The sequence below is a fragment of the Selaginella moellendorffii genome, unplaced genomic scaffold (assembly GCF_000143415.4).
Source record: "Selaginella moellendorffii unplaced genomic scaffold, v1.0 SELMOscaffold_37, whole genome shotgun sequence".
Lineage (NCBI taxonomy): Eukaryota > Viridiplantae > Streptophyta > Lycopodiopsida > Selaginellales > Selaginellaceae > Selaginella > Selaginella moellendorffii.
In genome coordinates this window covers 1,012,411-1,033,251 of record NW_003314298.1, presented here as the reverse complement: position 1 = coordinate 1,033,251, position 20,841 = coordinate 1,012,411, and the positions used below count along the sequence as shown (strand labels likewise).

Below are 20,841 nucleotides of genomic sequence, written 5' to 3'. Positions count from 1 at the left end.
AGCTAGGGCATCTTGTCACTATGGCGTTTATGGTGGCATTCCTGGCTGTGGCGGTGGCGATCCTGGCCGCCTCGCTTCTTCTCCTCTCCAGGCGGCGAACCCATCTCCCTCCGGGGCCAAGGGGTTTCCCACTCCTCGGCAATCTCCTCCAGATGCGATCGGTGCTGGGGAGCCCCATGAATCTCCAAAATCTGGCCCGACAGCACGGCGCGATCATGACACTTCGCGTTGGATCGGTGCCCCTGGTGGTTATCTCGAGCTCGCAGCTCGCGCACGAGGCCCTGATCGAGAAGGGCTCCATTTTCTCGTCGCGGCCATCCTTGTCCGAGCGGCAGGTCCGGCTGAGCAACGACCGCCGCAGTATCAACGCGGCGCCCTATGGTCATCACTGGCGTACCGTGCGGCGCAACATGGTAAGCCACGTCTTGAGCCCACACCGCGTCCACGCCTTTGAGCCCGCCAGGCAGCGCGTTATCAGTGAGCTCGTGGAGAAGCTTCGCCAGACGTCACAACGCGCGGACAGCCCGGACGGCCCGTCGTACCGCACGGTAGACAAGGAGTACAGCGCGGATAGTCCTGTGTACCGCGTAGATAAGGAGTGCCGCGCGGACAGCACGTCATGCAGCGCGGTACCGGTTCTTGCAACGCTCAGGTTCACCGTCTTCTCGCTTCTTTCCTACATGTGCTTTGGGCAGTGGCTGGACAAGGATGCCGTGAATGGTGTGGAACGAATGCTGCGGCACTTGATCACCAGTGCTGGACGCGGTGGGAGGATGAGCGACTTTGTCCCGCTTCTCAAGATTGTCCAGCGATCGCCGAGGGATTTGAAGCTGGAGGAACTCGTCGGAGAGAGGAGGGAGCTCCTGCTGCCTCTGATCCAGAGGGCCAAGCTCCTGGCAGCCGAGGACAAGCTCGATCAAAACTCCTACCTGAGCTCGCTGTTCTCGCTCCAGCGGCAAGAGGATCATCAGCTCAAGCTCACGGACGAGGACTTGATCGTGCTGTGCTCCGAGTTTCTCAACGCCGGAGCCGACACCACCGCCAACACTCTCGAGTGGTCGCTCGCCAACGTGATCAAGCACCCGGCCGTCCAGAAGAAGCTCCTGGAGGAGATCCATTCCAGCGTTGGAGACAAGCCAGTGACCGAGAAAGACATCGACAAGCTCGTCTACCTCAAGGCCGTCGTCAAGGAAACTCTACGCAAGCATCCACCGGGCTACACCACTCTTCCTCACGCAGTGACCGAGCCTTGCAAGCTCGGAGGCTACGATATCCCGGTCCATGCAACGCTGCTCTTCAACATCTACGCCATCAACAACGATCCGGAGCTGTGGACGAATCCTGACGAGTACAAGCCCGAGAGGTTTCTTGAGGGGCCGGGTGCCAGTGCCGACTTCACGGCCTCGTCCGGGGTGCTAAACTTGATCCCGTTTGGAGCCGGGCGGAGGATCTGTCCCGGGCTCGGCCTAGCGACTCTCCACGTCCATCTCGTCCTTGCTCGTCTCGTGCAAGAGTTCGAGTGGAACACAGTGCCCGGCGACACAGCAGTGGATCTAACTCCCATACAAGAGTTTACTGTGGTGATGAAACAACCACTGAGAGCAACTCTCAAAGCTAGAAGACTGTGAAGAAACATGTATATAGTAAGTGCTTCCTATGTTTTATAGTATGTAGGTTTTAATTTGAAACGGGCAGATCATACTTCAAGGTTTCTCATTTATGCAATCAAAAGCTACCGAAGCCAAAAATCACCTCTGGCGGACTTCTTTGCAAGCTTTCAAGCCGCGTGGATGAGCTTGCAGCGGGTTTCCAAGGTTGACGGCAAGGCTAGGAAAAAGTTTCTGGATCTCTGCATTGTCTAGAGTAAGCGGATCGAAGTTTTTTGGAGGAGCTTTTGGCCAAGATGGTGGTACAATGATAGAGCCTTTATACTGGACGATCTGGGTGGTGATTGCATCTGATTCAGATAGTGATGTGGCTATTCTTGTCCAGCACAGAAAGAGTTGTACGAGCCACTTCTGAAAGAGAATATACGAGTAATAACAAAAAGGGATATTATGTTGCTCTCACTTAAAGGTTTACGGGGAGTATATGCATGCTTCTCAGACCTCACACCTGAAGTGTTATCGCGATGGGATTCCCTAAGGCATACTCCAATAAGCTCATGTTGATTTGATCATAGGGTTTTATTAAACAAGCCTGAAACTTCTGCTGGTCTTGCAGGCGCCAACTTTCTCATTAGCCACCAGCTGATAGATTGTGATTACAGTGATATCATATGATATTTATTCTCCAGGATAACGGCTGCGAGAGAGGCGACATGCTAAGTACATGTCAAAGCCAGGGGTCTGGAAGCTGAGGAAGATTATCTCAGTGGATAATGCGTCCTCGCTGCAGCAACTCTGTGAGGAACTTGGCTACAGACACTGTTTACCAGCCCAGCAAGGTGGCTGCCACCATTGCAAACTACTGAAGGGTGTCTGAGATGCAAATCGCTGCCAATCTGGTGAAGAACGGGCCATTGTCACAACAGTCAAGTGTTTGCTTGCCCGCGCATTTGCCCTGTGCATAGAGAATGGACCATGAAGAATTCTTGGACTGATGAATTTGGTAAAGATGGGTACTTTAGGCTAACCATATGGTGTGGCCGTTTCACACATTACCAATGTTGACGTTGACATAATCTCAAGCGGTTTACAAAATATACGACTTTAGTGAGAATCTTCTCAAATGGATGGAGTACGCTCTCTACGCTCTACGAGTAATGATGATGGAGCGAAAGCTACTGGTTTGTCCGGATTCAGCTGTAATGGTGTATATAAACGCGGCCTAAGCCCAGCCCCGGCTAGCACTGCCCTTTCTCCTCCGACGCAGTTACGGCTAGGCTATGGCGGCAAGCATGCAGGAGAAAGGTTTCTCCTCTCTCTCTCTCTCGGATCTCTCTCTCTCTCTCTCTCTCTCTCGGCTCTCTCAATCTCACACTTTCTTCTTGCAGCTCTGACGGGAGAAGCTCTGGCGGGAGTGAGCGATCCTCAGCTCCACGGTTTGCTACTCTCTCTCCCTCTCTCTCTTTTTCGGCTCTCTCAATCTCACACTTTCTGTCTTGCAGCTCTTGCGGGAGAAGCTCTGGTGGCAGTGGGAGGCGTGAGTGATCCGCAGCTCCAGGGTCTTGCTCTCTCTCTCTCTCTCTCTCTCTCTCTCTCTCTCTCGCGCGCGCGCGCGCGGTGATAGTCTCTCGTCCTGCTTGTTTTGCAGATTGCGCGCCGCCCCGGTCTTGCTCAATCCGTTTGTTTTGCAGATCTTCTCTGGAGCATGTATCTTTCTTTCTGTTTGCAGATCTCTCTCTCTCTCGCGCGCGCGCGTCTCTCGTCCTGCTTGTTTTGCAGATCGCGCGCCGCCGCGGTCTTGCTCAATTCGTTTGTTTTGCAGATCTTCTCTGGAGCATGTATCTTTCTTTCGCAGATCTCTCTTCTCTCTCTCTCTCTCTCTCTCTCTCTCTCTCGCGCGCGCACGATCTTCGTTCTTACAATCTTTCTTGCTGCTTAGGAATTTGTGGCGGATTTAACAGGATGCGCGAGGGCGAGCTGAAGGCCATTCTCGGCGCATGCACTCCGTCTCTGGTCGTCGCTGCTTGGGGTCAATTCGAGATGACCGGCCATGTCATCGTGGTGCGCGAGAAGATCCCTGGTGCGAATCCTGTCTGTGACAAGTTCGTGGTTGATCCCAACGGGGGGAAGGTGGCGCTTGTCTCCACTACATCCCTCTAAGCTGAATTCTTTTCGAAGTGAATGTTCTTTGCTGTTTGATCGATGAATAAACATTCTTTTTGCCTTTGGAAAGCAGCAGCGTGATCCAGGCAGTGGTCCCCGTGGAATGACCACAATCTCCCGGCCTGGAACGCGATCATCGCCGCGCAAACGCAATTCCGCAATGGAGTCGACGCGATGCTGCTCGAGATCGTCCTCCGCTCGTAGAACAAGCTTTCACGCTTATTCTACTTTTAAGAGTTGCGTTATTTAGTTCTCATTTTAATCATAAAATGGACTATTTATATTTTAAGCGTTGTTAAAACGTGCATTTTATATATATATATATATCACTTGTCGGATTCCAGGCTCAAAATTTTAGAGGAATATTCTTTACGGTTATATATTTATGTTCTAAGTCTTTTGATACTGGTTGTTGCAACAATTTTGAGCCTGGAATCCGACAAGTGATAGATCATGTGGAAGTGGATGTGGCAACAGCATTGGAGAACGTGGAGAGCCACTTCAAACATTTTATCAAAGTTTACTTGACAGATGAAGAGTATAAGCTCCAGGTCTTGAGAAAAATCCTGTACGTGCTTTGAGGCACCAGAAGCAAGATCCCACCACGGTACATGGGATCACGCACTTCTCGGACCTCACACCACAGTTTTTTTGGGTTTCCATACAAGGGTACCTTCCGTAGATCAGGCTCCACTTCTTGCAACAGATAACTTGCCAGAGAGTTTGGGATGGTGCAGTGACCCCCGTGAAAAACCAGGTAAGTTAGTTTTCTGGATGATCTTAAGGTCTCACCTTTTAAAGTTCCAGGGAAGTTGCGGCTCTTGCTGGACTTTTAGCAGCACAGGAGCAGTGGAAGGTGCCCACTTTCTAAAGACTGGAGAGCTCAGTAGCCTATCGAGGAGCAGCTGATTGACTGTGATCACATGGTAATTTCTTTCTTGATTTGAATTATATATGGCAATGCTGATTGGTTGCTGCAAAGGTGGTGACATGTTAAATGTGTAGAAGTAAATTAAAGCCAAGGGTCTTGAAGCTGAGGAAAATTATTCTTACAATGAAGAAGGCTATAGAAGTATATGTTTCCCCGTCACCAATGCCACTTCCGGGTGGCTGCCATCATTGCGAACTACTCCACAGTGCCTGAGGATGAGAACCAGATTGCTGCAAATCTTGTGAAAAATGGGCCTCTTTCAAGTAAGTAGCATGTTGTTCTTTGGCAAAAGTTGACGAGACAATGTGGTTTGTGGTTTTTGCAGTTGCTCTCAATGCAGATTACATAAAAGACTACATGGGTGGAGTTTCTTGCCCTCACATTTGCCCTGGTCTGGTGAAGATGGATATCTTAGGCTGTGTTAAGGGTTTGGTGTCTGTGGCATGAACACCAGAGTCTCTACTGTTTCTGTATAGTTTCAAGAGGTAATAGGTATTTAATCCGACAATTTAAACTATGGAGCCCGTGTTGAGCCGCCTCCTCTAATATATATTATAGTCAAGAAGCATACAACTATGTTTCCAAATCATGACCCAACTCCTGGCCAGGCACTCCATTTCCACCTGCAAAGAACACCTTTTTGCCATGTATATATAGTATTTAGCTGAAGTATCTATCCATTTGTAATTTGATATCCATAATAGAAGATCGACATGTGAAGAAAACAGTAAAACGATGAGCTCCCAAGTCTCAAGAGAGGAATAACAACAAAGAACAAAACTGAAACTCACAGAAAACCGAAAGAAATTATAGGAAGAAACAAGCTCAAATAAAGAAGGCACTGGTAAAAAAGAGGAGACAAACACTAAACTTTACGCAAAAACGAGAAAGCTTAACAACGCGATTGAGCGTGTCGGAATGATCGTAAGACGCAAGAGCTGATGTTGCTGCCAAGGCGAAAAAGGGCCACGCAATATCTGCAAAGCATTGATTCTTAATGTGTACTAATCTCCTCACGACAGCTCTTCTTGCAACAAAGTAAGAGAACGAGAAGTCACTACTAGAATACAGCGTTTAGATCGACTAGCTTGCTATCGTATCAGGGACTTTATCATGCAAAAAATTGCTCACCGATTCTACAGGCTTTTCTGCTTGCTTTCATAAAAAGGTTAGAAGATAAAAAAGAAATAGAAATGGAAACAGGTACTCCAAGTTTATCAGGTGAAAACTTGACGGAGGACCATTTATTTGAAGTTTCAGAGAAAATTGGATTGTGATCCGATACATCATTCTACACACGTACCTGAACAAGAGAAAAGTGACGTGGCATCCACTTTTCTTAGAAGCCGTTCAAAATCTCGATCACTTCTGAAAGAGAATATACTTTGCGTGTAACAAAAAGGAAAGGAACTTCTATATTGTGCAGGGTTTCTAGCCCTAATTAATAAGTAGAAAGATGGCAAAGGCTCTAGCGATCATCTTGGTCGGCTTGCTCATTCTCGTGATTTGCTGCTCTTCATCAAACAGATTGGATATTGGTAAAATTCGACAGGTGACAGACAATTTAGAAGTAGACGATGTGGAGGGCCACTTCAAACACTTTATGCAAAAGTTTGGTAAGGTTTACGGGACTACAGAGGAGTATGTCCACCGGCTGAAGGTGTTTCAAGCAAATCTTGTGCATGTCATGAGCCTCAAGAAGCAGGATCCCACTGCCATACATGGGATCACAAGCTTCGCAGACCTCACCCCTGAAGAGTTATCGCGATTCCTGGGATTCCGTAAGGCATACTCCAATAGGGTTGTAAACCAGGCTCCTCTTCTTCCCACAGACAACTTGCCGGAGGCGTTTGATTGGAGGGAGCATGGTGCAGTGACCCCTGTCAAGTTCCAGGTTTTCTCTTAGCTCATGTCGATTTGATCATAGGTTTTCATTAAACAAGCTTGAAACTTACTTGTAGGGACGCTGCGGATCTTGTTGGACTTTTAGCACCACCGGAGTAGTGGAAGGCGCCAACTTTCTAAAGACTGGAAAACTCATTAGCCTTAGTGAGGAGCAGTTGATAGATTGTGATTACAAGGTACGTGACGGTCCCTTGAGGTTGATGTTATATAATATTTGTCCTGCAGGATAACGGCTGCGAGGGTGGCGACATGCTAAGTGCATACGAGTATGTAAAAGCCAGGGGTCTTGAGGCTGACGAAGATTACCCTTATGAAGAACTTGGCTACAGACACAAACCCGTCCGTGGTCCGTGCCGTTACCAGCCAAGCAAGGTGGTTGCCACCATTGCAAACTACTCAAGGGTGTCTGAGGATGAGGACCAAATCGCTGCCAATCTGGTGAAAAATGGGCCATTGTCAAGTAAGTACCTTTTGTGGTCTAGAAAAAGGCTGACAATCAGGTGTTTTTGCAGTTGCTTTAAGAGGAAATGTTTTATTTACTTACGAGGGTGGGGTTGCTTGCCCGCGCATTTGCCCTGGGGAGATAAACCATGGTGTGCTGCTTGTTGGCTATGGCGTAGAGAATGGTTTGCGTTATTGGACCTTCAAGAATTCTTGGACTGATGAATTTGGTGAAAATGGCTACTTTAGGCTATGTAGAGGTGTTGGTGTTTGTGACATGACCTCTGAAGTTGGCACTGTCTCTACATAGTTTAAAGATCATTATATGGTCTTTAATCTTGTAAATCACTAGTCTCTAGTTTGATAAAGTAATCTCAATGTCCAGCCTAATCTTTTTAAAATATTATATTACGGGTCTTTTTCAAATAAGTAGATGAGAAGGTAGAATGATGAAATCAAGAAAACATAATTAGATAATTTCTTGAGTCCGGCTATACATTTTTTTATTAAAATTTACGCGTGAGGGATGATGTGGCACCGTATCAAGTAACCATCGAGCGGGATAGCGACCCACGGTTGTCTCGCTCGCAAGACGCACCATCACGCTCAATGGTAATCTCGTAATTACTATGAAGATTCTCAGATTCTCCCACCGGGCCGATCCAGCTGCTACATGAAGGCCTATATATATTAGCTAGAGCACGAAGGCTTTCTCCCCCGTCTCACACCAAGTCTCACACGAGATATGGCGAACATCGATCGAGGAGAAAGGTTTCCTCTCTCTCTCTCTCTCTCTCTCTCTCTCTCGACTTGCCCTCACACCTCTTTGTTGTAGCACAGCTCTAGCGGGTTCTGGCGGACAATGTTCTTCAGGGTCATCTCTCTCTCTCTTTCTCTCTCTCTCTCATGCTCGCGCGCGATCGTCTCTTCGTCTCTTCCTCGCCTTCATCTCTTCGCGTCCTGCCCTTTCTCTTGTTCAGTCTGGCAATATTTCTCTCCCGCGCCGTGCCGGTCTTGCTCAATCTTCTTGTTTTGCAAATTATCTCTGGAGCCTGGATCTTTCTGTCTGTTTTTGCAGATCTCTCCTCTTTCTCTGCGCCCGATCGTCGCTCACTATCTTTCTTGCCTGCTCAGGAGTTTGCGGCGGTTTCAACCGGATCACTGAGGGCGAGCTGAGAGCCCTTCTCGGCGCATGCACTCCATCTCTGGTCGTCTCTGCGTGGGAGCTCATGGAGCTCACCAGCTCTGTCATCGTCGTGCGTGAGCAGATCCGTGGCGCAAATCCAGTCTGTGACACGTTCTTCGTTGATCACAAGGGGGGAAGGTGGAGCTCCTCTCCACTAAATCCCTTTGAGCTGGAGGCTCTTTGTTTCTCAATCGTTTGTTTTGTTCCATGAATAAATTTTTTTTTGCGCCATGATCCAGGCAGTGATCAGTGGTCGCCGCTGGACAGATCCGCTCATGCCGGCTCGGATGCCTGGGCAATCATCAGGAAGAAAAGCTTTTGATCAAATGCCCGGAAGAGATGTGGTGGAGTGGAGCTCAGACTCTCCTCCAGTCCTCGAATCATTTCGCGGACAATGATCTTGCCAAGCGCCACAGAGCCAAGAACCACCGAAATCTCCCGGGTAGAGCACCCCCCCTTATTTAGGGTGGGCCCCATTTGCTTATTGGATTTGCATGCCACCTCATTGCTCATGCCACCTCATTACTATAAATTAAAGATTGTTCTAGTATATTATTTTCAACTATTTTAAAGTATTTTAAAGTAAAAAATCAAATATATTATTTATTCTACTATAACAGCATTATCTTGATTGTATAGCTTAATATGACTGCATAGAATATTAAATGCAGCTTCCTTTCTTTCAATATATATTTTTTGCCAAATATATTCTTGAAAGTAAGAGTTGTATAATCTTTTTGTTGTACTATAGCGAGGAAGGGATCTTTTCACTGCATTCCATGTTAATTCAAAACGATTTATATGAACTCCAGTCACGGGATCAACAAAATTCTGGGAGTGGTTGACTGTATAATGAGTGAAGTTCAATTGATTCAACCACTCTGAATCATAACCAGCCCAACAATCACTATATATAATTATTCCTAAAAAATTAATTATAATTATTAGTTAAGAATAATAATAGAAATAGAACTTACCTAGTTCAACATGTGTATATAATATATCAGTTAAAGTTTGTGCAGTACGATTGGCCATCAGAACCATAAACATTTGATCTGAATCACATTCAATTCCTCCAAAGACCCATTGACCTACTCTTCTACCACGATTATATTTCTGCTTACCAAATTTACTTTCATCAATTTCCACAATTCTTCTTGGACCACCAATCTTTTGACTACCTTATTGTAATGTGATAACACAAATATCACGACAAACGTTATACCAATTTGTTGTCGTATGCTCACTTTTAATACTACACTCAATACAAGCTTGATCTTGTGGCATTTTAATGCACCAACAATACATCACTTTAAGCATTTGAGCAAATGTGAGATTACTATTTGTAAATCATGTATTAGTTCTAAGAGATCTTGTGGTATTACAATTTTTACAATTCCACTTTAAACCATTTTTACAACCTAGATTATCAGATCAATATCTCATTGGTTGATGGCATCTTTCACATTCTCTCTCTTGTGGAAGAAGACCAACTATAATACAAAAAGTAAAAGAATTTACTTTACTATTAATTCTCTCAATAAGATTAGAAAAAGAAAGAATACTATCTTGAGCATGATCTACATATTCCAATCTAGCCATAATATTAAAGAGAATGAATAAAATAAGAAAGAAAATATAAGGAGCACAAACATAAAACACAATGAGGAAAAACCTAAACCAATCGTAGGTTATATACTTATAAATTATAGCTGTTCATTCACTGGCTAATTATAAAATTATAGTCGTTAACATATCCATTAACAACATCTACTAATTAAAGTTTAACATCACTAATTTAGAGTTAGTCATTAAACATTTAGGGTGTAGAGCTGGGCGTGACTAAGCGCGCCACGGAGGAAGCGAGAAGTGAGCGTGGCAAAGAAGAGTGAGGCTGTATTATGCATTTCTTCCAATCTCCTGGCCTGGAACGTGATCATCGCCACATACACACAATTCCGCAATGGAGTTGATTCCGTGGCACTGCTGCACGCGATGCTGCTTGAGGGATCGTCCTCTGGCTCCTTCCTGCTCATTGCTCGGGCTCGTAGAAGAGAGCCACTCGATCTTCCAGGTGATGGCTAGCCAAGAAAGCTTTTGACCATCTTTGATCGAATGCCGCGCTTGAGATCTTCGATTATTCTGCGTTGTTGAGCGTTTTTAAGCCAAGATAGATAGAAGAGGTCGAAGTGTCTGTTTGAACACAATCCATGCTATGAGCGTCTTTATTGGTGTTTACAACCGCGGAGTAGAGCTGCAAGATCTTTAACTCCATGCCGGAGAGGAACACTTCTTTGTGGTTTCCACGATGCAATTGGCTCGATGTCTCCTACTTTCACTTTGTGGATCTTTCCTAGAGGAGCTTGTCAATGATTTGTGGGGGAGATCGAGTAGAACATATATCCAAGAAATGGATTTTCTTGTTCTTTTAGAACCAAAGAACCAAAATTTGCTCCAAATGCAAACCCAAGAATTTTGCTCCAATAGCAATCATCTTTAGTCAAAAGTGACATGTCTATTAAAAAATATTAACAATTTTATTTAGTATTACAAACTGTGCTAAGGGATAAACATTATTCTCATTATATGTTTAATATATAAATGTTTGTGAGAGGCAAGTGTATGGATACGATGCCATATACTAATATTAGTATAGTGGGATTTTGGTAGTAGTTAGATTGGTTTCAATCTGGACCATTCACTCCTATATATAATCTAAGGCTTTTGGGCTAATTGATAAGCATATTTTCTGTATTCCCTTTTCTATATTCCATGCACTCACATTGGTGGAGGTGAAAGGCACCTTTTAATTATCTTAAATAGTGTTTAGATTTGGGATTTTGGTTTAAATTTAGTTTTTGTATCGTCTAGATTTAGCTTTTTCTATTTCCTTTCTTTTATTCTTTCCTTTCAGAAGTTTGGTTTTGATTTAGCTTTTTACATTGTTTAGATCTCCTTTTCCTTCTAGCTTTTTGTCATTTCTCTTCATTTACTCTTTCCTTTTCATTCATATTCATGGTAGATTAGCAATCTTTTCCTTTGACTATGGAGTAGTAGTTGGTACAATTATTTGATGCTATGCGCTTGCAATTGAATAATCAAACTCAATTGATGGCAGTATTCAAGACACGTGGTCCAACTTCTCTTGCTCTTGGTACCAATCCTTGCGTTCGGCCGGAGTTCTTTCGTGGGAATCCTAGGGATGATATGTACCATTAGTTTGATCTGCCACATATCATTTTTGGGATGATGTTTGACATTTGTGTGAGTTTCTTACGTGTTTCTAAGGGACGGTGCTGCAGTGGTACAATGATTTGAGTGTAGCCACTCGTGGGGATTGGAGTGTTCTCCTGGATGTCTTCAAACATGTATTTGGACATGCTGACGATTGTAATAATGCCTTTTAGCAATTGCATCATCTTCGTCAAGGGCCATTTGAGTCAGTGATGCAATCTGGCATTCGTTTCCAAAGCCCTTTGCTTCGTGCAGAGCCTCGGAGCGGATCAAGCTAAGAATGTTATGGCCAGCACTTCGTCAAGATCTTGTTGGACTTGTGCATGTAGTTGCTCCAGCCACCCTTGACGATGCTCTTTGCTTGGCATAATGTTATGAGACGTCGCCTCTTCCACTTCTTGCTGCACATCCTTCCGCTCTACTTCCTGTGAGCGATGGTCATGTTCCAATGGAGGTTGATGTTGCTGCTGCTTGAGTCCAAGGACAAGGATGAGGATGTGGTCGTGGCCATGATGTTCATTGTTAGGCATATGATGAAGTTGGTCACATTTATCGGCATTGTTGGCGTTTTTCGGATTGGCGACCTCCATTTCCTGGGTGGAGACCTTGGTGTCAACAATGTCCTGTTGGTGCTGTTGTAGTGGAAGGTTTGGACACTGAGATGCATCTGGGAAATGAGGAGTCACGCGAGTAATAGAGAGACCTTGCGCGAATAAGTCAGTGACCCCTTCATCTTTCTTTCAGGAGTATTATCAAGGGGTTCACTTGGGACCAGTTCATGCAGTGTTTACTTTCCAAGCTCGTTTTTATAACAAGAGGTCTCTTATTATTCTCTCTGTGTTGGTTGATACAAGTTCGAGTTTATCTTCTATTGCTCGACCTATTGCCATACGTTGCCGTTACACTTGTGTCGTGCGGCAGAACCCGTTTTCATTCTTTATGGCAATGGCCATACATATGCATGTGCATGGGATGAGGTGGACCTGGTTGTGCATGTGGGCGATCTTGAGCTTGGGTTGCAATTATTGTTGGTGGTGTCAAATCAAGCTTTTAACCTTATCCTTGGTATGGGCTTAATTTTTGAATGTAGAGATTGTTTTGTGAGTAGTGTATTGTTGGGACTAACCTTTAGTAGATCAATCTCCACACAGCCTAACTAGTCATACCTCAGCACATAGGATCGGTTTGAATCCCCCAGCTCACAAATTCCAGATAGAATACAATGGTAGCTAGTCTGATACAAGTTTTTCTTGAGCCAGTCCATGCAAAGGAACTTGGTGTCAAAGATGGCACTTGCTAGCACCTTGCTAGTCACTTTCTTGTAGCATCCCATGCTCTTGTAGACCTTTAGAACAGCACCATCTTCACTAATGTTTGTGATGCTCTCATTGTGGAGCTGGACATTCAAAAGACTCAGCCATAAGGCAAAAATCCAATACAACACCACAATACCTAGCTTGGCTTACCCTCATATCATAGCATTCATATAGTAATCCTGCACTAGGATGATCTTGAAGACAATTTTCACTCTCAACTCTTTTTACAGCATTTCCAAAATTATAAGTGTATTTCTACACATCATGGATGCCCATACTCCCACTTACACAAAAAGCCCAAGCTCCGTCCTATGTGACTAATGTAAATTTGTTACTTTGACTAATGTGTGACCATTGCTTTCTGGGGGAGTGATGGTAGTCAAGAGCAAGCCACACTAGTGCGAACAAAGGACATAGAAAAGTCAGGTATAACCTTTTAAAGTGGCTGATAAACTATGACAAGATTAATTATAGAGGATGGTTCTAACAAGCCAATTGCAATAGCAATAAAGGGTGATAATAGTTTGTCCATCTTGATGATCTTCTCAATGAGCACAATTGGCTTGGCAATAGTGGTGACATTTGGAATCCTTTCCAACATTACAAAAGAACAAAAGAACAAAACCAAAGAAAAGTAAATTAGGTAAGATCTTTGTGTAGCATTTCTTTTCTTTTCTTTATAGGAAAGAACTCACCTGGGAGTATGAAGTGAACCTCACCAAAAGCCACACAGTTGGGATTGTCCCCTCTAAATCCCAAGCCTTGAGTGCATCTCTTACTTAGAAACCCCACTTTTTTTTTCAGAATTAAAGGTAAACTCACCCAAGGCTTGAAGTGTCCATTAGGTAGATGCAATGGTATGTGGTCACATATGATTTCAGTTGGGAATATAGTGTAAGTTATAAATGTTCTTTTTACAATTTGCCACAAGTATTTTTACCTTGGCTTTAATCAAGTTCCTTTTGCCAAGGTCCACTCTTACCATACCAACTCTTATTGGGTCCTACTTAAGCATGTTTTTCTGTATCAAAAACCTCCCAAGAACCCTAAGTGTTAGCCATTTCTTAATGAATTCCTTCTTTCAAATTGTCTGGAGCCACTTCTTAATGGATTCCTTCTCTAAGATTGTCTAGATTTAACTTGCTATATTAGGAGCCAAAAAATGAAAAAAAAAAGCCAAGATAGTGTAAACATATGCATTTGGGACAATAAAAGTTTTTTAGCCTACATTTGTTTGCATCCCTATATACATCTTTCCATCTTTGTTTCTATAGCTATCTTACTATCTTAGTTTTTCTCCTTGGTTTTCATACATCAAGTTTCATTTATAAGTTATTCTAGAAGGTTTATAGTGAGTTTATCCCTTAAGTAATAATTCATAGCATCACATAAATCTAAATAAATTATTATTTATACACAAATGGGTCATAAAGGGAGATTCTCCCTTTGTGCCTAGAGTGCACCCATCTTCACTAGTAATATCAAGCTCACAATACCAATGATTAAAAGAACAACTACTTTGAAGAAGTATCTCAGATGCCATCATTGATACTAGTTGTGAGCTCTTCCATTCTTGTATTCTTGTTATGGACATAGTCATACTAGAGCTTCAACAATATAACGCTTTATTACTATAGTAGAAAAATAAATATTCTACTACTTTTATATCTCAAGAGAGACATAACAGATCACCAATTGATTGGATACCTCCTCCCTCTCCATCACAAACTCACTCTTTTGGAAGGCAGTGATCTCCCTCTTGCAAGAATAATTCCTCCACCCCTCTCCAATGATCCTTTGTTGAAGCTCATGATCATGGTGTGGTGGTGCATTTGCTCTAGGAAATCAATCACATAGCCAATATTGATGTCATCTCTAATGATCCAAGAAATCTTCTCCACTCCAGGGAGCTGGGCATAAAAATAATACACCTTTAAAACCCATCCTTTTAAGGTAAAAAACTAGATTTTCCTTAGGGTAGAATTAACCAAGGGGAGAGATCTTTGTAGACTTGGAGACAATATAAGGGGCCGTGATGTGTGTATAGATTTTAGCACAACACCATTTCTTTGTAGAAATTTGAAGTCCTGTAAAGTAATAAGAGTGATAGCAACCACCACTTTTAAGTGCTCTAATAGTATACCTTCTCTAGCAACACCGAAGGGTGTTAGAAGAGAAGTAAATGGTATGCCATCATCAACAAAAGATGAGGTTGCTTAGTATGATTTGATAGAGTTTGAAAGTGAGGACTCCAAAAAAATGTGATTCATCAACTTTTATTATTATTAAACCCATTTTATGTATCAAGTATTGGAGTAAAACCTTACTCTAGCAACAACAAGAAGAGTTTCTTTTAGAGGAGCTTTGCACTTTCAGGATATAAGCCTCTTCTCATTAGCACATTGCAATTCCCAAACTTATGATAATGATTATTGCCAAAAGTTAAATCTAGAGCAACATTCTAGGAAGCAATAGCAAGCTATGACATAACCACTTACAGACAACACAAGTCTCTACTTAAATGGTTACTAAACTGTGCTTTAGCAGAAAGCTCTTGAGGCTCCCTTGACGTCACAAGGTGATCGCAAGGGTTAACATGATAACCACCATTGTAACGATCATACAAGGTAGGATGAAGAAGCAAATCCCTACCATAGTTGACATGGAGCAAACATAGACTCAGCCAAGCTCAAAAACTACATTTACTTTAGCAATAGTACAATTCCCCTTTCTACTAGTATTTGTGGTGGCATCTTAAGTTCTAGCTATTACTTTTCAACTAGGAGGAGTCTTGACATATTTTTAAAGATATTATACCTACACTTCTAACACACTTGTTGGAGTAAATTTTGACACTTCAGCTCTAGGTTTTTCTTTGTGACTTGCTTGAGTGTGTCCCAGGCTTGGCCAACCAGCTGGACCAGTTTTCTCACTTGCAAGCTCCCCCAGCTTCTCATAGTGAACATAAAGAGTTGGTGGATTGTTCAATTTAGCTAGATTTAAGTGCCTTGGTCATGTCAATCATGATCATTAGGACTGCGATAGATGGACTGCTTTTAAACTCTAGTTTTGAGAGCAATATCATTTCCTTGCATGAATTTTGAGCATAAAAGTTATGATCAATTGGGCACCTCAAAGGAATGACCGCATCATCCTTGGTCACATTTGGCATGAGGTGATGGATTATAAATATGTTGGCACTGTGCACTACAACAATTTTGGATGGCAAGACCTTTACAATTGACTTGAGTCTGCACTATATTCATAGCCTTGGGCTGTTTAGAAAGAGTCCATCCCTATTCATCAAGGACAGTTGACCTAATCATTTTTCTAGAGCTGCTTCAAGTTGGAGGTTTTGGAGGGTAGCATCTTTGACTACTCTCCCTTGGATCTCTTAAGCATCTAGACCTCCATAATAAGTTTCTGGATCATACAAACTTGCCATCATCACCTATAATTTATCTTTCCACGTTGCCACCTTTTTAGGCTAAACAATTTTTGGAGCGTTGGTTCAAGAAGATCAAAAGTTTAGCATAGTGAAAGATCAAAAACTTAACATGCTAAAAGACCTCCCTTCAGTGGGCACGTGCTTTTACAATGAAGATCCAGCCCAAGAGCCAACACCAACTCTCCCAACCTTGCCTCCTATGACTTTGGATATAGAGTACTAAGAGATCTAATTGAGCTTGGTAAAGGACAACATTAAGGACCTTTCTCCTTTGTTTAGAGAAGTTTACACTCATCATTTTATGGTTTTGATGGAGCCTAGTGTCTGTGATATTGACAAGGCAACATTGGTGTATGGATCATCAATGATCAAGAGAAGTAAGTTGTCAAGCTCTCCATATATTTGCCAGCTTCATCTAGGAATGAGGTTGAGTACTTGACCATGATCAGTGCTATGCAATTGCCAAAAGAACTCAAGCCTTGGCATGTCTAATTCACGAGAGATTTGCAACTAATGACTTGCCAACTCAATGGTGAATATTAAGTTTGGCAAGGCACTTCAGAGACTTGTGGCAGTAGGTAGTGTCCATGGAACAACATTTTGAAGACCAATTAATAGCATTAGAAATTTCGTTCTTATGCTCTTCTAACCAATTGCACATACAAAGACTAGTTTCTTAGCTTAGGTGGAAATTAATAAAGGGTCTAACAATATCAATCTTCTACTATTATAGCAGTAATAAAAAAATATATGAAAAGACTCATTAACAGGTAACTTTTGATACCTGTAATTACATTTGCGATAATTTCTTTGCTCTAGAGCTTCATGTGTTCATGCGGGATTACAACCAGCTCCTAAGTGGACACTCTTATGCACAAGATTAAACTCCTTGACAACACAAGGCCTGTTTGTTAATGTTTATGGCAATATAACTCAGCTTTTTATCTCATGGATATTCAAAAGCTTTTTGTGATCCCTCTCGTGGCTCATTCAAACTGGGTGTCCAGCATTGTGCCAGTTTGTTGTGTTGATGCTAGCCTCCTCAATTATGACAAAGATCTCAAATAGTCTTGTGTATATTGATGGCCACAAGATTGATGCCAATTGAATAGCTTGTTTGAGCAACTCAACAGTCTAGTGGTGGTAAGTCCACTCAAAAGGAGCATTATAAAGTAAAGTCGTTCAAGGACGAGTTTAAACTGCATAATTAGATTTAGTGTATACCCCAAAGATTGCAAAATGCTCTCTTATCTCTATCCAGTGGATCCACCATGATTAAACATTGTTTAATCATCTAAAGTCCATGCATATTTTGACCTTACCATTGGCTTTCCACTTTCTGGTCTATGGGAGAGAGGCTATCTTTTTAGTGGAGATTTAAATCCTGTCCATCCACTTTGTGTCATGATATGTGGTAGAAAGGTGGAGTGGCTCCAGGCATAAGCTTGGGAGCTTTTGGAGCTGGATGAATAATGTCTTGTAGCTTTGGAGAACATCTATGCACAAAAGGTCTAACTCAAGGTTCAATGAGATTGTCAGGCTTTTTTAACACCATTAAGATGACTTAGTTTTTCTCAAGGATTTCACACCTTCATCCAAGTTTGCACTAAGATGGTTGGATCCCCACATCATCCAGTGTCACAAGGGAGGCATTCCGATGGCCACTAGCTCAAGCATTTACAACATCATAGCAAGAGGAAAACTGTTAACATTCAAAATATCTAATCTTCTCTCCAACTGATACCCATCTGCAACTTCTTTAAAAATATCCAAATTTGGCAACAACAGAAACTCAACCCAAAATCCAATACTGTTGACATTCAGAATATCTGATTGTGTGAAGCCATCTTAAAAATTTCAAATTTAGTGACACCAGAAACTTAATTCAATACTGCTGCTTGGACGTGTGCATGGCCATTGGTAGACAGAAATGTGGCCGCTTAAGAGCTCTAGTGAGACGTAATGATATGAAAGAACCCTAATCCTTCGTTCGTAAGGGTTCTAGAGAGCAATGGAGGAAGCGTTAGAGGGATGTTTCGACGCTGCGATTGTTGGAGCTGGGATCATGGGGCTGTGCACCGCCTACGAGCTCGCCCGGAGAGGTAAGAGCGTGATCATACTGGAGCAATTCGATCTGCTGCACCGCAGGGGCTCGTCACACGGCGAGTCGCGCACGCTGCGCCTCACCTATCCGGAGAGCTACTACACGCTCATGGCCCGATCGGCGTTGGATCTCTGGAAATCCGCTCAGCGGGAGGCCGGATTTGAGGTCTACAAGCGCACAGGGCAGCTAGATTTCGGTGCCGCCGACCATCCAGGGCTCCAGCAGCTAATCGCGGCGTGCCGGGAGCACGGGATCCACCACCAGGTCTTCGGCCGCGAGGGATTTCGCCAGAAGCAGCCCCGGATCGCAGGGATTCTCGATCTTCCAGAGGGCTGCATCGGAGTGTGGACGGAAGAAGCTGGGGTTTTGCGCGCCACCAAGGCGTGCGCGATGTTCTTGGCGCTGGCTACCAGGCACGGGGCGATCGTCCGCGACAATGCCAGGGTCACGAAGATCTCCCCCGGATGGAAGGACTCGCGCGGGGAGAAATCGGTGCTGGTCGCGACAGGCAAGGGATCAGTGCTGGCAAAGAAGTGTATCATCGCGAGTGGTGCATGGGTTCCAAGGATCGTGGAGGAGAACTTTGGGCTGGTTCTTCCGGTCCAGCCTCTACACACGACGATCGCCTACTGGGAAGTAAGTGATCGATCCAAGCACGCAGAGTTCCTGGCAGGGAATGGCTTTCCAACCTTTGCCTTCTACAACGAGAAGTACTTCTATGGAACTCCATCGCTGGAGTTCCCGGGATTGATCAAGGCCTCCATTCATGGTGGAACTCCTTGCGATGCCGACGATCGCTGCTACATCCCGGACGTGGAGGAGCTCAAGAGGATCATGTCGCCATGGATGGAGAGGGCCTTCGGGAAGAATGTGAGGTGCGATGCTCCAGCCATGGCGGAGGCTTGCATGTACTCGATGACCCCGGATCAGGACTTCATCCTGGATGTTCTTCCGGGAACCCAGGAGCAAGTGCTGGTGGCGGCGGGGTTCTCCGGGCATGGATTCAAGATGGCTCCGTTGGTTGGAAAGGTGATGGCGGATCTGGCCGAGAGTGGGGCGTCGCCGGAAGTGCCTCTCGAGCTCTTCTCGCTGCAGCGTTTCCAGAGGAGCGCCTTTGGCAACGAGAAGAGCTTTGATCCGGTGAAAGAGCTGTCGACTTTGAGCCTCTGATCAAAGCTATCCTACTTTGTAAACTTTGTAAACCTTCTAATGTATTAATTTGTCCTCTTTTTTTTTTTTTTTTTCAGGTTCTTATTTACATAAGAACAATAGATGTTCCAATCAACTAAAGACCGACAATAAAGCGAAAGTTGGAGAGATCGCTCGTGAAATTGTGTTCCTCTCCGTGTCAGTTTGATCGATCTCTCCCTCCAATCAAGACGTTCCAGGAGATCAACATCAAGCCTTGCTAGGCAGTGATCATCGCGTTCAAACAGACACTTCGACTTCTTCTATCTAGCCATTGGTCCCAGCCTTGTGGCACGGGATCCCAGATCTATCCAAATACCTCCACTGGCAAATGCCGCAATAAGGTCGAGGCAGAGCTGCGACATCTTCTGAAAGTTCTTTTTTGATCCAGAGCATGTTTTATAACACAAAGTTTTGGATCTCCATCCGTGGCAGCATCATCTCCATCAAGACCATATGTCATTCCAGGCATAAGCCGCCACTCGCGAGCAGGTTCACAATGTTGATCTATATATGTTTTACGATCTGCCAAATTATTTTAACAATAATGCAAACTAAGAAAAAGATTAAAATGCAAACTAATCATTTCCAAAACAAATATTTAAGCAATCTAGAAAATAAGAAAAGTTGGTGTGAGGTTTGAGAAGGGTGCCAGATAAGATCCACTCCAGCGCTCCAAGATCTCGCTAAGGTAAAGCACGGCATACAAGATTTTCCTCAAAATCCTGGATCATATGCGAAGGTAGGGGATGGTGCATTATGATCTCGAGCATCTTTTTGAAGTTATATGCGGACATGAAGCATTGCCTCCTATATTCTTGAAGAATTTTTTTTCGTGTAACTCAGCTGGCAGCGGGGACGAGAAGAGAACCAGGAAAAAGCACTTTGTAAACCTTTAATTGACTATAGACGAGTTTATCGATGTCTCTCTCGGTCATGACCTCGTCTCCACTTTATCACTCTCTTTCTCGACAGTCAAGAATGATGAACCTAGCCACTGTATACGAAAAACACACTGTGTATTGCTCACTATTCTTACATATATATGAACACTGTGAGTTTCACCTGGATTCCCCCCTCGATCTGATCCATCCTAAAGATACTCCCCCTGCATTGATATAATGATACTGCTGGACGAGCTGAAGACCGCACTGGTCGCACTACTGCTGTAGAGTCTCCAGAAGATCCACTGCTTCACTCAGTGTCAAACCGGAAAAGCTCAACTGGAGTCTCAAGAAGTTCGATCCAGAGAATGAGGGGCGAGAGCTTGTAAGCCCGAGCCAGCGGATCCTCTCAGCTTGCAGCCACACCAGAGAGA

The 20,841-nt window shown here is 43.8% G+C and overlaps 4 protein-coding genes, 1 long non-coding RNA gene and 1 pseudogene across 5 annotated transcripts; all 6 read left to right on the top strand.

Annotated features, from left to right (window-relative positions):
- The first annotated feature begins 17 nt into the window (after window positions 1-17).
- LOC9653717 (cytochrome P450 77A1) lies at window positions 18-1,707 on the top strand. The gene has a single exon (XM_024683277.1). It carries the CDS (start codon window positions 21-23, stop codon window positions 1,626-1,628), a length of 1,608 nt encoding a protein of 535 aa, XP_024539045.1. The 5' UTR covers window positions 18-20; the 3' UTR covers window positions 1,629-1,707.
- A 1,162-nt stretch (window positions 1,708-2,869) lies between these two features.
- Window positions 2,870-3,839, top strand: LOC9653716. The gene is made up of 4 exons (XM_024683459.1): window positions 2,870-2,912; window positions 2,996-3,043; window positions 3,110-3,166; window positions 3,547-3,839. Exons 1-4 carry the CDS (start codon window positions 2,888-2,890, stop codon window positions 3,765-3,767), a joined length of 351 nt encoding a protein of 116 aa, XP_024539227.1. The 5' UTR covers window positions 2,870-2,887; the 3' UTR covers window positions 3,768-3,839.
- Window positions 3,840-3,873: 34 nt separating this feature from the next.
- LOC112349258 lies at window positions 3,874-5,177 on the top strand (annotated as a pseudogene).
- Window positions 5,178-5,289: 112 nt separating this feature from the next.
- Window positions 5,290-7,357, top strand: LOC9653715 (probable cysteine protease RD19B). Its single transcript, XM_002978516.2, has 6 exons — window positions 5,290-5,309; window positions 5,638-5,688; window positions 6,295-6,595; window positions 6,663-6,782; window positions 6,832-7,066; window positions 7,119-7,357. Exons 1-6 carry the CDS (start codon window positions 5,290-5,292, stop codon window positions 7,355-7,357), a joined length of 966 nt encoding a protein of 321 aa, XP_002978562.2.
- Window positions 7,358-7,768: 411 nt separating this feature from the next.
- Window positions 7,769-8,465, top strand: LOC112349285. The gene is made up of 2 exons (XR_002993341.1): window positions 7,769-7,818; window positions 8,182-8,465. It is a non-coding gene; the product is annotated as an uncharacterized LOC112349285 (long non-coding RNA).
- A 9,753-nt stretch (window positions 8,466-18,218) lies between these two features.
- Window positions 18,219-19,652, top strand: LOC9653714 (probable sarcosine oxidase). Its single transcript, XM_024683278.1, has one exon. The coding sequence runs from the start codon at window positions 18,243-18,245 to the stop codon at window positions 19,503-19,505; it is 1,263 nt and encodes a 420-aa protein (XP_024539046.1). The 5' UTR covers window positions 18,219-18,242; the 3' UTR covers window positions 19,506-19,652.
- Window positions 19,653-20,841: the final 1,189 nt, after the last annotated feature.